The 16,884-nt window shown below is 42.3% G+C and overlaps 2 protein-coding genes across 3 annotated transcripts; one reads left to right on the top strand and one right to left on the bottom strand.

Annotated features, from left to right (window-relative positions):
* The first annotated feature begins 1,056 nt into the window (after nucleotides 1-1,056).
* Nucleotides 1,057-6,238, top strand: LOC110946006 (probable G-protein coupled receptor 173). Of its 2 annotated transcripts, XM_022187593.2 has the most exons (3): nucleotides 1,057-1,380; nucleotides 1,976-2,056; nucleotides 3,088-6,238. In XM_022187593.2, the coding sequence occupies exon 3, from the start codon at nucleotides 3,254-3,256 to the stop codon at nucleotides 4,460-4,462; it is 1,209 nt and encodes a 402-aa protein (XP_022043285.1). In that variant the 5' UTR covers nucleotides 1,057-1,380; nucleotides 1,976-2,056; nucleotides 3,088-3,253; the 3' UTR covers nucleotides 4,463-6,238. The 2 variants fall into 2 exon arrangements, with proteins under 2 accessions (XP_022043285.1, XP_022043280.1); XM_022187588.2 differs by having other exon boundaries at nucleotides 1,057-2,056.
* A 3,170-nt stretch (nucleotides 6,239-9,408) lies between these two features.
* wdr13 (WD repeat domain 13) lies at nucleotides 9,409-16,877 on the bottom strand. The gene is made up of 10 exons (XM_022187602.2): nucleotides 16,744-16,877; nucleotides 16,113-16,200; nucleotides 15,757-15,988; nucleotides 15,216-15,325; nucleotides 14,841-14,971; nucleotides 14,447-14,754; nucleotides 12,324-12,504; nucleotides 12,031-12,172; nucleotides 11,757-11,875; nucleotides 9,409-10,302 (listed from the first exon to the last, which is right to left on the bottom strand). Exons 2-10 carry the CDS (start codon nucleotides 16,151-16,153, stop codon nucleotides 10,118-10,120), a joined length of 1,449 nt encoding a protein of 482 aa, XP_022043294.1. The 5' UTR covers nucleotides 16,154-16,200; nucleotides 16,744-16,877; the 3' UTR covers nucleotides 9,409-10,117.
* Between the last annotated feature and the right edge of the window lie 7 nt (nucleotides 16,878-16,884).

Here is a 16,884-nt window from a genome sequence, read left to right as displayed (position 1 = left end):
TGTTTTCTAACATTTAGTTGAGTTAACGTCTGAGCATGATTGAAATCTGAATTAAAGTTAATTTTATGCATACATAACTGAGATGAATGATGTATATAAAGCACTGTAGGACTGCTAGTGTTACATTTCTGATATATTATGTACATTTTCATCTAATACAATAACACAAAAGCCAACCAGCAGTAAAAATGTACTTTTGTCTGTTTACTGGCTAGCTAGCTGACTTGATGTTAAGCTACTAATATTATGCTACAATAGCTTCCTAGCTTGAATTCCAGGCTAATATAGGGTAAACATCTCTTTTGATTTAGCATTTTTTAAAATAAATTTTATGCAAAAATAATGTCTATATGTAGCCATTTTGGCAGTTAGTCAGGACAGCATCAAAATGTGAATATAAAGTCACTCTTATGCATGAGGAACAGGGCTGAACCATAGACTGTATAATTATTAGAATTATACAGTCTATGGGTTGAATTGATCAAAATAGAGATGTGGGAAGATGCCCATTTTCAACATTTCACATTTATCATTTATTTTTATAGTGGAAAAAGTGTACTGTGGTGTCTTTAAATGAGCCCATGAATTTGTTTAGTTAGGTATAAATGTTGTGCAAATAATACATTGATTTTCAAATTATGTATAATTTCAAAATGAATCAACATTGTTCCATGGTTTGGTTTCATATATAACTTAAATAAAAAAAAGTACCACAAAGGGAGGCACATATTACAAATGATGGTCACTTGACTACCATATGCTGTAAAGTGCATTAACTATGGCCTGACTTCCACAGGACCCAGAATGCTTTGCTGCGGCCCTGTCCGGCCTGTGTGTGTCATCCCGGGTACGGTGAGTCCAATCAGGGGTGAGACCGATGGAGGACGGTGTGTTGACGGCCTGAGCTGCTATCTGTGTCCACACCGGAGAAAAAAAAAGCGCGTCATACGTGATGGTTAGAATAAAACATGTAGTTTCAGGTTGTGGCCCACAAATACTGCACAGGTCCGCCTCCCTCCTCCTTCCTCCCTCCCTCCTCCCTCGCTCTCTCTCTCTCCGAATAAAACCGACGGTTTCCGACGAATGTGCGAGCTGCCTCCTTGCAAGCAGCCATAATTGGGATTATTCAGGAATAATTCGCCTAATCCAGCCGTGCTGTTTTTTTTCCTCCTCTTTTTTCCCTTCTTTGTAAATCGTGATTTCGACAGCGTCTACGATGTGAAGTCCTGTGTGGCATCGCTGGATTTGACCAAATATATATATATCAAAAACAGCAAAAAATGCATCTGTTCTGTCATGGAGGCTTTTATTGTGGACCATTTAAGATGTAGTCCACCTTCGCTGGACAGCAAAACAAAGACTGCATATTAACAGTTCAGGGTAAATACATCGCTTTTTTTTGTGACTGAAAGATGGAAAAAAGAGACGTATCGAGGCTGTTGTCTGTGTGGACTAATTGTCCTGCTGCCCCTAGCCAATATACATGCCAAGACGATTCATTTAGGGGATGCGCGATTTTTTTTTCCTCTCTAACGTTTGTGGGTGGGTTATTATAAGCATTGAAAATCTGACATCATTTGGATATATGAATAGAACAAGATATGTTTTTTATCGCGTGTGTTTCTCGCCTGCTGGAAGCCCATCTTCGACGTGATGCAACATAAAATCTGTTTTCTCGGATGATATTCAGACCAAACGAACATCTCTGTGAAACTGTAAGAGAGAGAGCGAGAGAGAGAGGAGAAAAAGGGTGGCGGTGGATATTTTCTCATACATATCTCTTAAATGTGGCAGAGTTCTCGTCCTGGATTGTTTGATCAGCTGTTGATTATTAGATAGCCTCTGCCGTCTTATGTTTATTATGTTGCTCAATTCGATTTTCCTCGCGATGGATTTATGCATAACAGGTGTTGTTTGAGAGCACGGCAAGAGCATGAGGCTTTATTATGTGTTTTTCTCTCGATCTGACAAACAGTGAAACAAAGCGACTGGGATCCTTTTTTTGTTTTTACCGTGAGAGGGAAGATCAGATCCCAAAAAAATGAGGGGATGAAAGGTAGGTTATCATCATCTCTCTCTATCTCCATCTCTCTCACACACACGCACACACACACACATATATACACAAAAACACAGCAGAGGTGATTTTGACACCTGTTCATCTGTTTTTCCCCCCACTCCACCCTGTGTTTCAGGCCTAGCTGACATGGCAGCCATTTAATCAGGTGAAATGATATTTGTCAAGGTGGCAGAGGGCTGTTATGTTTGGTAGAGAGAGAAAAAAAAATAACACACCACAAGCTTACAGTCACAGCAAATCATATTGTGTTTCATGGCCTACATAGACAAGGCCCACCCAGACGGGCACGACTGTGTGTTGTTGTCATCTCCTGCCCATAAATGAGTCTTGAATTTGGTTTATGTGCTCGAATTTTCACATCGAGGCTGATTCGAGCCTCCTTTTTTTTTCAACACGGAGGCCTGACTGTCGTGATCACAGCAGTATTTTCTCCTCCTGTTGAGTGAAATACCACATTTCACACATCAGGCCTACAGTAAAAACCAAATGGCTGCCTGCTCTGCCATTATATTCTCATATTTGCTGTGTGCTATGAATGGTAGCTCCAGATTACACCCTTTGCTCTCTGGCTGCACACACACACACATATATGCACAGAGCAGCAGAGAGAAGGCATAAAATGTCCTTTGCTCATTTACAACATCTCTGTTTGTTGGACATGCCCAGTGTTGGTTGTACTGTGTCTGCTCCATCCCCCTGTACACCCCCATGCATTCACTCAAACACCCACACTTGCACAAAGTATGTGAGCTGTTGTATCTTAGCAACGGGCAAGGTAATTACTGAGAGAGCCAAGGAGCTGGCATGCTGTAGAGCTGCTGATCTGATCCCAGCCTTAGAAAAACAGGAAGGCAGAGATTTCCACCGTGTTGCCCAAACACATTACCTCTACGTCCATGATGGTAACATCTCAGCTGTTGTCTCCATTTCGTGGATCAATATCAGATCTAACAGGCAGGTCAGACATTTTGATTATCATCCTTCAAAATGTGTGTCTCTGTTCACAGGTGGGGAGGTTGTGGACAAAGAGGAAAGATGATTATGTCCTGTAGAAAAGACCCTTACGGCCTCTCCTTGTAAAGACGAGAGAGCCGTGGGAGACGACGGCTGTAGGAGGATCAGTACTGTTTTTAAAGGGCCCAAACCGGGCAGGCTCTTGCGGAAGGTGATAGAATGGCTAACCAGAGCTTTGCCATCGATGGCCCTGGCAGTTTGCTGGCTGTGCTGGCTTCACAGAGTGGACTGGCAAGAGGCGGCAGCAGCAGCAGCAGCAGTGATAGCAGCAGCAACAGTGGAGGAATCTCTGCCACAGATGTGTCTGCCTACTTTAAGCTGGTCTTCTTGGGGTTGATCATCTGTGTCAGCCTGGTAGGCAACCTCTTGGTCTCTCTGCTGGTCCTGCGAGACAGGACACTTCACAAAGCTCCCTATTTCTTTCTCCTGGACCTGTGCCTGGCCGATGCAGTTCGCTCTGCTGCCTGCTTCCCCTTTGTGCTGGTTTCCGTCCACAATAGCTCGGCCTGGACTTACAGTCCGTTGAGTTGTAAAGTTGTGGCTTTTATGGCTGTGCTGTTTTGTTTTCATGCTGCCTTCATGCTCTTTTGCGTGGCCGTCACCCGCTACCTTGCCATCGCCCACCACCGATTCTACGCCAAACGCATGACCATCTGGACCTGCGCCGCCATCATTTGCATGGTGTGGACTCTAGCAGTCGCCATGGCGTTCCCACCTGTCTTTGATGTGGGGACTTATAAGTTCATCCGTGATGAGGATCAGTGCATTTTTGAACACCGCTACCTGAAGACCAACGACACGCTGGGTTTCATGCTCATGCTGGCTGTGGTGGTTTTAGCCACTCATGGTTTCTACGCCAAGCTGCTGCTGTTTGAGTACAGGCACCGCAAGATGAAACCCGTCCAGCTGGTGCCAGCTATCAGCCAGAACTGGACCTTCCACGGTCCTGGGGCCACAGGTCAAGCTGCAGCTAACTGGATCGCAGGGTTCGGTCGTGGTCCCATGCCACCCACTCTGCTGGGCATCAGGCAAAATTTACACAATCAGCACCGGCGGCTGCTGGGGATGGAAGAGGTTCGGTCAGAGAGGAGGCTGGGCAGGATGTTCTACACCATCACCCTGCTCTTCCTGGTCCTCTGGGCGCCGTACATCGTGGCATGCTTCTGGAGGGTCTTCGTCAAGTCCTGCACCATCCCACACAGGTACCTTTCCATCACGGTGTGGATGAGCTTCGCCCAGGCCGGAGTCAACCCCATCTTCTGTCTCCTGCTCAACGAGGACCTGAGGAAAGTGCTGAGAGCTCACCTGCCCACATACTGGAGGACTAAACAACACCTGCCCCAGGATGAGGCCTACTGCATTATGTGAGAAGAAGTGAGCTGAATGAGGGGAATGTTTAGGGTTTTAAAGGGAGAAAAGAAGTATTGTAATGCACCTTGGTTAAGTGTCAGTGTCTGTTTTGTTGTGTTTCACAACAAAATCTAATTTTTGCTAACAAATGCAGGCACAGTGCTGTCGTATGAAGAATGTTGATATTTGAATAAATGTGTCAGTTGCAAAGGTTTGAACAGGGCGACAGAAAAGCCCAGAAAACACTTTAATGGTTTGTATTTCTGATGATGTACTGTATGATTGATAAATAGGAAAAGATCACAACAATCACCACTCCATCTAAGTGTGACAGATGCCATTTTAAAATAACGTTGCCTTATTTCAGAGGGACACGCCCCAGAGCTTTCAGCTGAGAATTAGTATCTGTGTCACATGAGGCACAAAACAGACACAGAGAGGGGTTGAAATCCTTGAAGAAATGTGCCGTGGACTGTGAATAGAAAGTGTTGATCAGAGCGTTACTAACTCTGAAACACATCAAGGAACTCAAAGGGTCTGAATGGATTGATAGACCACCCTGGACGCCTTTTCATGTAATTCAAAGGAGACTGCAGAATATCAAGTGGACCCAATAACCTTGGATACATTTAAATAGCTGTTGTGAACCCAGAAGCCCCTAACATGCTTGATTTTTTGGACTTGATTTAGGGCGTGTCAGGTTTCTTTGTATCATAAAAAAAATTGCCTGTTTTCCTTTATTTGTAAACAATACATGTTAAGCAGATGACACTATTTTGAAATATGACTTGATTTCATATTGTATAGACTGTACAGGAATGTATATTCCTGCTTGTGTGTTTTTATATAGCATTTTTGTGTATGTGTGCGTGAGAGAGAGAAGAGGGGAGGGAGGCAGCGAGAGAACTACAGAAATAATGATAATAAAATAGGTTTCAGTAACACTGAGTCAATATGAAAGCAGCCTCATCTTGTGGTCTCAAAATCATGCAAAATTGAGCAATCAAAATATGGGAATTTGTCCTTTAAATGGATTACTGCAACTGAAATTGTAGTCAGATTTTTTTTAATGCTAATGTACAAGGAAATGTGAAATACAGACGGATAATGAAAAGGGAGATAGAATAATTAGAAAACAACACTTGTATTTTGCGAACAGACCGTAGGATTTAATGACTTGAATAATGATGTATATTACGTCATGTTAAAAAATCATTAGCAAATGTACATTTATTTGCAAATGATGATCTTGGGAATGTTTTGAAGTACTGTTATGCTCTCAACAGGAAAAAAAATGTGAAAATGAAGTGGCACTTAATGCGAAGGAAACATGAATGTTACCAGGCCCTCTTACGTATATTTCCCCTCAGCAGAAATGTTACCATTTGAGTGTCTGGATCACAGTATGTTAACATCCTCATGGCTGGATACAACCCCAGTGTGTGGTGTATGGAAACCGGCTTAGACTACACTGAGCGAGCTCTCCAAATTAAGATTCATGTAATGCAAATGTCTGACCTACAGTATGTTAGGCATAGGTATCTTTGTGCAGTCAATTTTCTAAATGTGGACACTTGCACAGCATACCGTACTAGCATGCATTCCACTGCATTTCATAGATTCAAGACTGGGGATTACAACTTGTACAGATGTTGATATGGAAAATGAAAAGTGAACAGAGGTCCATAATTTTTACGTCTGGCACTCCTTCGCGAGATGATATTCTGTAACTGTACAGTTTAACTGAGGTGGTTCTTTTGCCCACTCATCAATAAAGACTCTACTTTTGATGCACTCTGACTTATGACCTGCCTGGATAGTGACACTGTTTGGATCTCTGTGGAGAGCAAATTCCACTTGACAGCACAAATTACATCCTGTATGCATTGCCGTTCCTGAACATATACAAAAAAAAAATCTGAATTTTCACCACATCCGTCTATCTTTGTACACTTCAGTGCCTGAAATGAAAAAGTCAACTTGACTCTTTCCTCTCCACTGAGCACTGACCAGCAATCACTGTAGACTCTAAAGGATTTGTGATTTCTTTCTCTCGTGGCAACATTTCAAATCGGTGGAGACAGGTGTCTAAATACGCACAAAAATACTGAGGAGATTTCGATGAACTAGAATTGTTATACAAGACAGAAATTGGACAAGTATGTGGGAACAAAAAATGTGTCTGGATCCAACAAGTATGTTTCTTAAACTTTGGGTCTAATATAATGAAAAAATGCTGTACTAAAACCTACAATGAGATTTAGTAGCTTTAGTTCTGCAGCAGCCAGTGTGGCTACAAACTAAAATACAGGATGATGATAAACATAGTGTCACACTTACAATTAGAGGAGAGTCACAAAGTCAACAGACTGACTAAGCAATGTCTGGTATACAGCAGTGTCCATCATAAGAATTCGAATACTGTATGAGCTAACACAAGTTACCATAACTACAGTTTGACTTCAGGAATCTGTATTTTAACTCTCATTAACTTTTAATTTGCAAGAAGAAAATAGTGTCATTTCTTCTTTCAAATGTTACATCGTCTTCCTTAAAGTTATGTAGATATATAGTAAGATAATTGAAATGCTAGAAGTACTAATATCAAATACTCTGTTACAAGGAAAAGACATCCGTTTGGATTTTACTTAAGTCCCAAAGTATTATCATCCGAGCATACTTTAAACAGCATAAAATGGCATAATCCAGAATAACATATGTTCAAAACTAAATCTGCACAATAACTAGTTTTCAACTAAATGTACTGTAGTAGAAAGAACAATATTTGCTGCTGAACTGCAGTGGAATAGAAGTATAAGTTAAAAGAACACAGAAATATACAGGTAAAGTATATTAGTAAATGTGTCATAAAACATACAAGGAGGACAAAAGAGTGAGAGGACTCCATTCCTTATAAACATATAAAACGTGTATTTCATATTGATCATCAACAGCAGGACTTTTGATGTGTGACCACTATGGCAAACCTTGAAACAAAACATTTAATACAGAGAACGTCGTGTGAACTGAGGAATAGTCTGTCAAAGGACAAGAATAACACGTCATTAATTCAGACTAATTCCATACTAATGATAATATCTTACAATCCGAAAAGCATGTTTAATGTTTTAACTCCTCTGCGTGACACAGAACATAAAAACTTCTTAATGTGCTGAATCTCTCTCTCTTTAATATGAGAGCAAATGATTCAGATTTCACATGTACAGCCAACCTTATGCAACCAGCCATGCTGTTTAAATATGTCTCTGACATTATGAAGTAAAATGCAAAGTGTGGGCGAAAATAATATTTTTCTGTCTTAATTAGAGCCTGATTGAAATCCAGCCATTGTGTGATTGTGTAATCTCTCGATAAACAATCAGCTTTCATTTTGAATTTGAATGGGAGATAATTTCCATTGTCTATATTTGTGCGCTCGGACTTTGGCCCACAGAAGAGATGTTTCCATAGTGAGGAGCATCAACTGCATGAGCATCCTCCAAATAGTCCAGGTGTAACAGGTTGTGCTTCTCCGTCTCCCCAGAACTGATGCTTAAAGATTCATCTGGATGATTATTTTTAGTGTTTCTTCCCACTTCCCTGCAAGATACACCACAACAAAGGCCGTCTTACTCATTTGTGAAAACTCACCCTCGCCCACTGTACGTTCTGAAGACGCACTGTGCTGCATAGGCCTTGTTGCATTGTCCTGTCAGAATTCACACATTCATACAGGAAACGTGTTGGCAATGCAACACTAATGTAGCATATCGTGTTCGTACTGCAGTTCATCTGGATCCAAGAGATAGAAAACTTCCACAGGAGGAGTAGGGGCTTGGGTATGTTAGTGTGGTTTCCCATTCAGTGGTCCCAAGAAAACTCCAAAGGGTCACCAGCTTTGTCAAACAAAATAATGGGTTTCTTAAAAATGATGGCATTTTTACTGCGAAGTACTTGATAATTTTACCTCGTGAGCATCTAAGAATCATTCAAATAGAAAAAAAATCATTTCTGTTTCAAATGTTCTTGATCATGTCCACACAAAGACCACTGGACTTACAAGTCAATACCAGCCGTGAAAAGGTTGCTCTGATCTAAATGATAGTTTATGAATTGGCCTTTTTGGCTGACAGAATCAGATATTATGATGCTGACGGATCATGTGAGGACATATCGACTGGAGATACATACCAGAAATTATCCAATAAATCTACTCAGCAGTCCTTCGGATTAAATGTCAGCATGCTAACATGGACAAAGTGATAATATTCAGAAGCTCGTATAGCATTTAGCATTCTAATGTATTAGAATGCTAACAGTTGGAAATTATAAGAAAACAAGTGGAAATGAGGTTAGTGGGAGTCAAATAAATAGAGTGAGGGAAGGTGATCATCGAAGTTGTTTAATTTATACAATAGGAATCTTACATTCCTGTAGCAAATTCCCCAGTAATTTATCTGTCAGGATATGTAATTGAAAACCCCAAATGACTACCTCATGGCAGCACTGAAAGGTATATAAACCAACACCATCCGTTGAGGACCATACAGTCACAAAATTTCAAACCGCTTTAATTAAAACCAATAATGTCGGACTGACTAGTAAGCTGATATTGTAATGGCTGATGGTCACACAGACGATTTTCTTTGCCTCAGCTTTAAGCCATAAAATGCTGAATATTATTGAATGTTTAATCCTTTAAGACCATAACCAAGAAAATAGGCAACAATTTCTAACACTGTAATTTATATATATACAGCCCAGCTCCAAACACATTTTATTTACACACCACTGAATCACTGATGTAGGGGGAATCCTGTGTAGATTTGAAGACCCACACAATGACTAATACGCTCCTACACTGTAGGTTTGACCACCCCACTACTTCCAGCTCTCCTGACATTAGTATTTCCATTTTTAAACTGTGTCAAACAAATTTTGTGAAGGAGAGAAACAAAGACAGCTGACAATTACAGGAATTTATTGTGCATGTGTGTTAAATAAATTATATGAATCTGCAACCAGCTCGAATGGAGTACACACACATACACACACTCACACACAAAGAGATAAGTACAAACACATACTTAAAAACACATTTTTATCTTTTGTGATGATTGATTTGATATGCCTACTGACTGATTCGATTTCATTTTCATGCACATGGTCTCAAATGCAAACAGGCAACGGAAAGCAAATAAGGCTGTTTTACTACACTTGATTACACTGCTTGAATAACAGTTACATAAATAGTGAACTAGATCTATGCCAGAGGGACTGTCAGTGTGATGCAAAGTGTTGCTTTTTTTCTGGAAGATTATGTCGCACTCTTCACATGAATTCAGTCGTATCCACACAAGTTGGAGGTAAGCCATGACACATGCATGGTAGTAGTGCTTTTTCCTTCTTTCTTTACTGAAAAACAATCTCTCAGCTGCAGCTGTAGGAGTACCGACACACACACACACACAGCCCACCTCCCACCCCATAAATTTCTAAGACATCCCTACCACCTACACAGCATCTATCTGATTGCACTCGAGTATCATTACATTGAACAGTTTGATGCAGTCTGTTACATTCCAGTGAAAATCTACAGACTCGTTATTGGATGGTTTAGGAGCAGCAGGCTGTTTATATGCAATGGATGGAAGCTTTTTATTGGTGGACCAGTCACTTTTGCTCCCGCCTCCAGATGATGACCATGCCGGTGGAATCGGCGGACGCCAGCAAGCTCTCGTCACAGTTGAAGCTGACGTCCAAAACGGGCCCGCCGTGACCCTGTAACTTGTTCACTATCGCCTTGGTGTTGCGTTCCACATCGAAGAAGTACACACAGGTATCCTCACTGCCGGTCACTGTGGCAGAGAAAGAAGCACAACAAGTTCAATGTGAGGGGAAATTGCGAGGAAGATTTCATAAATGCCTCAACAAAATGATTCCTTTTGGACTGAAAATGAGTATCTCCGTAGTTCATACTGTCTCTACATAGCCTCAATGAACAGTTATTAATGTGTATATTACATCCTGTTTTTCTGGCACATAGCAAAATTCTAGAAATGCAGATATGAGGCCAGTTTTGACAAGTTCCTCCCTGTTCTCCTCAGTAATAATAATGTAGGCACCTTAAAATGCACACTGGGCACGATGGGTCATTTCATGTATTCTCATTTCTGTTTTGTAGATTTTACGTTGTAGCAGCGTCACAACAATAAAAATTTAAACCTAAACTTCTGACATCATCTGAAATCACTGCCGCAGGCCATTTCTTGCAATCAAAGCTCTATTTTGTCCATCAGTGGACTCACAGTAAGATCGGTCCACTGTTTTGAATCCAACAACCACACATTTAAATGTTTTTTTTTCTCATGACTGTTGACGTACATGTCAGACAGATAGAAATGGTAAAGTGTAGGAGGCCAGTTTTTAAGCCACAGGTGAGCAAAAGATCACAAACTTCACAGTTCGGATTGTATCACGGCTTATGAGTCACGGACCAAAACATTTTTCAGATCGAAAAAAAAGAGTGGGAGGAGATGCTGCTACGATGTTATCGTCATTTTATATTAACATGCCCTGTTCATTTGAACACACAACTGCTTTGTATGTTGTCTCTGCAACTCTGCATTGAGATTTAGGGACTTATTCCTCACCAAGGCGGGGCAATGTCATTGGTGCCATTCGTCTGTAAACAGGATTATGAGAAAAATACCAGGGTAAATTTTATGAAAGTTGGTGGAGAGGCGAAACATAACCACTTAAATTTTGGTGCAGATCCAGATTACTTTTCTAAAAATTGTAACAGGGCACTGGCCTTGGTGAATTATTGTGCTGTCTGAGTCCCTTTCTTGTTACTTCAAAAAAAAGATAACAGCAGTGAGACTGCATTTCACACCATGATGAATAAACTTAGCATTTAAACTTCAACCACAGTCTAGTTAGGGTGTTATTCCTTAAACTGTAGATGCAAAGCTGATCATTTATACACCGACGGACCTTAAAAAAACAGAGCAGTTGATTGCTAGGAAACAATGACAGGTGATAAAAGTCAAGTAAGGACAAGCTCTGAGGTACAGCATTGTTATTTTACATTTTCTTATTGCAGCTGTCATGTTAGCAGCTTACTGTATTGGTAAAGTAGGTTATTTAATAGCCGAATAATTGCTACACAAAAGCAGCAGCATGCTATTTTTACCTGTGTTCTTTCACACTGGATAGCCTGCAGCATGCAATAAACTGTGGTCTAATTTTCTATTCAAATATCACAGCAGGAACACTGAGACCACAGCAGGAACACTCAAATATTTCTTACCCACACAAGCCCCCTGTCTAAAGGACATGAGGGGGCAGAAGATGCTATGAACGAGCTGCGACCCGTGCTGGATGGGGAAGCTTCTCTTCAGCTGTAGTGTACCTTCATTATCCACCACCCTGCCAATGTGAAGGTGGCATCATTCAAGGCAACAATATTAATACATCATCACACACAGGTATCACAGGTCAACTTGCTGTAGATTTAAAGTCCATCTCCACAGTGGAGTCAAAACTGGCTATTAATAAACAGTGACTTGCTGCTACAGACTGACCTGTACAGCAGCAGCTTATTGACACAGGCGTTGACCAGCAGGGAGGGGTCTCTGGCCTCTCTGCTAATCCAAGACCGAGCAGAAATGCTGCAGATGGAGCTGCCTTCGCTCACCACCAGGCGCTTGGCTTTGGTTAGCTTCCCTGTGGTTAGCGAGGGGTGGGGGCGGGGGGGGAGAACCAGCAGAGACCGACAGAGACACATCAGCCGTTTTGTTCAGGAAAATAAATGATCATAAGTAATAACATGGCCAGCGGACAAGCTGCGCTCTTCCAAATGAAAACAAGAGCGTACCTGTGGCCATGTCAAAGAGGAAAGAGAAGATGCTGCCTCTGTCATCGCCAGCCCAAAGGATCCTCCCAGGAGCATCAAAGGACAGAGACAGCACGCGGCCTGTCAGCTTACTGGAGCCCCCCTTCACTTTCTTCCCAGTGGAGATGTTAACCACCTGCAGGTGGTGCTTGCTGTTTCCCACCTGGAACACAGAACTACGAGTGAGGACCTTCATTATTGCCACAGAGCAGCAGAGATACTGACTGGAAAATGAACTGGTTGTGGTGTTGTTCCTGCTGCAATTTGACAAGTGTAAACCAAATCCATCGCGCTCGTGTTTGATTTAATGAGGTGCAAATGGACACTGCTGTGCACAACTTTTACTTACCGTATTTTCACGACTATAAGGCGCACATAAAAGTCTTAGATTTTCTTCAAATTGTGCGGCGCGCCCTATGGTGCAGTGCGTCCTGTGTGTGTTGTTGTAAGGCGGACGTAGACCAGGTGGTTTTTTCCACGCATCACCATCGCTGTTGATCTGTGACTCTATGCGTGCCCATCTCACAGCCGATGTGAAAAAACAAGTGAAGCAAATGAACTCTGAGCTTGCTGTCATTCCGGGAGGCCTGACAAAGGAACTCCAACTGCTGGACATCGGTGTGAACCGGCCGTTCAAAGTAAGGCTGCGAGCGGCGTGGGAGCGATGGATGACCGATGGGGACCACAGTTTCACTAAGAGTGGAAGGCAGCGCCGGGCGAGTTACGCCACAATTTGCCAATGGATTGTAGATGCTTGGGCTAACGTGTCTGCTGGCACTGTTGTTCGAGCTTTCGCAAAAGCCGGCATCATTTCCGAGGCGCCGCACGGCACGGAAAGTGACTCTGACAGTGAAGAAAGTGAACCTGGCATGTTTGATGGAGGTTTAGCGCAGCTGTTCAATTCAGAAACAGAGGATGAGGACTTCCATGGGTTTGATTGATGACGATTACCGGTAAAAAAAAATGTAAATACCAAACTCAGTTTTGCTCCCGCTCTATTTTTAAATACGCACACTTCTGTGTTTGTTTAATCCGTGTGTTTTACCATGCCCACGACTATTGATGATTAAAAAAATGTTAGTACTCTGTAATCAATACTTAAATAAAGCACAACCAAACTCAGTTTTGCTCCCGCTCTATTTTTAAATACGCACACTTGTATGCTTGTGTGTGTGTTGTTGTTGTAAGGCCGACGTAGTAGAGGACACCATGAGAACGTTAAAGGGGGAAGTGTGGGCGTGGATTGTATATAAAACCCTCGCCATATAATCAGGTGCGCCTTATGTGTGTGTTAAATACAGTAATGGCACACATAACTGAGACTGCGCCTTTTGGTACAGTGCGCCTTTTGGTCGTGAAAATACGGTATGTTAAAGTTAGACATTTACCATTTTGGCTTCAGCTACTAAAGCTGACATTCAGTTCGATAATTTACAGTTCTGTAGATATTCAGAATTGGGTAGTAAAAGACTACTATTTGGAGGTTTTGCATGCAAAGTTTTGTCAGCACATTTGACTGACAAAAGAAGAAAAATATGTGAAATAAAATAAGCTTTGTTAATATTAAAGAACTTCAATATCTGTTATAGACTATGCAAAGATGCAAACTGCAACATGTAATTTGGGATTGAAATATTGACCTCTCAAATGTCAAAATTCTGTCATATCCTTTGATTAGGTTGAAAATTTGAGTCTCCTGTGAACAGACTCATGTGGCTGCCCTACAGTCATGTATACAGCTATGCATTAAAAATTAATTGCCTGCCCCTGAATCAGGACTTTGTTGTTAGTAACCTAAAAGTAGACAGTAGTTAGAGACAATGCTTAAAATGCTTTCTTAAATCTGATCAAAAATAAAAAGTATAATGCTGTAAGAACAGTGATGCATCTTCACTCATAAATGACATAGCTGAAGAAATTCACAGAGACGAACACGAAAAATCCTTTGTTAAAAACCTAAAAAATACTAAACAATTACAAACAATGACCATTTTTCCTTTTCATTTTTTATGTTACCTGTAAATGAATATAGGCCCCTTGATACTTGTGGTACTAGAGAATTAGCAAGCATGCAAAAATAATAGTACGCCTGCAAAGAGACTCACCACAGTAAGGTTGTTGTTCATTGGCTGGAAGGTGCAGCAGAGCAACTCGCTGGATTCTGGGTCTCTGACCTCTCGGATGCACCGACCGTCCTCCGTGTTCCAAATACGCAGCGTCCCATCCAGTGACGTTGACACGATGATGTCGTTGCTCAAAGACCATGCAAAGTCTGTGACAGGACCTCCGTGACCTTTCAGGGTCACCTTCACACTCGGAGGGGGCGGGGACAGCGTCATGATGGACAGGGTGCCGTCCAGAGAGCAGCAAGCAAGGAGGTGCTTGTCATCATTTGCAAACTGCAGTCGCGGAACTTAAAGAACAAGAAAATGAGAGAAATTAATGGTGATGTTTAATGTATACAAATGGATTATCATGAATACAAAACTATCCGCTTACCAGCAGAGTCCACATGCTGGTCAAATATGTGGTGCATGCCAGCAAAAGCATAGTTTTCACTCAGCGTTGTATCTCCTGCCATGGCACGACTGGCCTCTGCCACTGAGGTGGGAACCAAACTGCCCGGAGGCCTGTGGTCAGAAGTAAAAACCACCAGTTAAGCATAAAATCAATACAACACACCTCACAAGCTTTGCATAGAGCTGACAGCTCAATATTAAGCGATCTGATCATTACTCAGTGGAACCAAACAAGAATTACAGCCAGTAAATCTTAAAAATGCAACAGCTCTAAGGAGAAATAAATTATAAACAATTTCAATGCTCAAGGCAATGAGACAAGATGCTGGATCTTTTTTGGCACTCGTCTGAGTACCTCTCATCGTAGACGGCTCTGTTCATCTGGGCCTGTAGCTGGTAGGAGCCTCTGCTGACAGAGCGGCGATGACCACGAGCCCCTTGGGCACGGGGGTCCTCCTCAAAGTCCTGCCAGAGAGGAGAGGGAGAGGCAGAGGAGCCGCAGGGGGAGAAAGAACCTCATAGCAGTGAGTCCAAGTGAAGGCAGAGCTTGTGGCCACAAATTATCATGAAATAACCATCAGTAAATATTGAAAACTTGTTGAAATTACCATGCATTTTTAGATTAATGATACTGCCCATATACGTGGGCAATGCCAGCCATTTCAACCAAGCTGCTCAGCTTAACATGAACGGGCAACCAAAGTGTTGCTTGGCTATGCTGCTAACTGATTACAAGTAAGGAAGTTTAGCCTTCCAGATGGCTCTCATATGTTGTATACTACATTTTCTTTCCAGCGCTAAGATATTTTTATATCTCCTTTTCCCAATTAGTACAGACCCCCCTCCTATTCTCCCTCTCCTACTTTCCCTGTCCTTTCTGTTTCTTTGGGTCTGACCTCCATGCGGTCCAGTGTGGTGCGGGAGCTGCGCACACTGCTGGCCCTGAAGCTGCTCTGCTCAGACAGGGGCCCGTAGCGCAGGGCCAGCAGCTGACTGCGCAGCCTCAGGTACTGCCTGCGCAGCCCTGGCTCAAAGCCACACTTGGCGTTCTCTCTGAGCAGCTGGCTGCGTCGGCGGATGTACTGAGTTCGGAACTGTGGGAACGTAGGCGTGCGGTAAGCATTGTACCTGGGGAAGGGAAAGAAGTGACAGCACACACAATAACTCACAAATGATCCATACACAATTACACGTCTGAATGGCTTCTTCATCAGTGCAGACTATTGGATTCTTCTGCCTGACTGAGTCTCACCTTGCGTCCACTGCCAAAACCTGCTGCCAAACTGCTGCCATTCCACAAGCACTCTGGGTAAAGAGGAAGCCACTGCCAGGGCAGATTCCTGTTAAAACACACCACAGTCAGCTCAGTTTTTCTAGCAATTTTACCCAAAACACGTTACATTTATGCAGTGTCTGAGAATATATCTTAACTACACAGCTGCTAAACTGATAAAACTGACATCTCACCCCCATCCTCCCATCCATGGCGTTGAATCAGGTGATGATGCAAAATCTAATGGCACCACAGATTTTTGGATATGCTTCGCAATGTGAGTTTGACATCACAAAATAATGCTCAGAATGCACCGAAATAGTAGACTGTGGCTCAAGAATGAACGTTTCGAGCATTTTTTTAGCCTGCGCACATCCAGCAACACCAAAAACAGACGAGCCTTCATGACACCCGCAAAGCTAACACTAGCTAGCAATTAGCAAGTTAGCCACAACATCATCTGCGATTCTGCCTTTAAAGAATCTGTTTTCCGTTCACTCTCCTCCAAAGCTATACAGTCTATCAGTTAGTAGTTTTACACAGCTTATAAGACAATCCTTGTGGTAATACAGCGAAGAAACACCGAGAAATACACTTGGAAACGGCTCACCTTCCTTAGCTTTTCTCCATCGCTGCTGCTTTCTTTCCTGTCCGGTCACATGACCCAGTAACCAGCCCACTTACTGATGTGGAGCCGCATGAATCCGGATGATGATTCACTGCGTTTACATGTCATGCTACATCCACAATG

Source organism: Acanthochromis polyacanthus, chromosome 6 (genome assembly GCF_021347895.1).
Source record: "Acanthochromis polyacanthus isolate Apoly-LR-REF ecotype Palm Island chromosome 6, KAUST_Apoly_ChrSc, whole genome shotgun sequence".
NCBI classification, from domain to species: Eukaryota; Metazoa; Chordata; class Actinopteri; family Pomacentridae; genus Acanthochromis; species Acanthochromis polyacanthus.
This window is presented reverse-complemented; position numbering and strand designations above follow the sequence as displayed.

Bases quoted from the DNA above. Each gene is read 5' to 3' on its own strand.
- wdr13 (XM_022187602.2), bottom strand. From the start codon at position 16,153: ATGGCAGCAGTTTGGCAGCAGGTTTTGGCAGTGGACGCAAG. The intron at 15,989-16,112 runs GTGAGACTCAGT...TCCCTTCCCCAG, and splicing joins GTTTTGGCAGTGGACGCAAG to GTACAATGCTTACCGCACGC. The intron at 14,755-14,840 runs GTAAGCGGATAG...TTGTTCTTTAAG, and splicing joins CCAGCATGTGGACTCTGCTG to TTCCGCGACTGCAGTTTGCA.
- LOC110946006 (XM_022187593.2), top strand. From the start codon at position 3,254: ATGGCTAACCAGAGCTTTGCCATCGATGGCCCTGGCAGTTTGCTGGCT.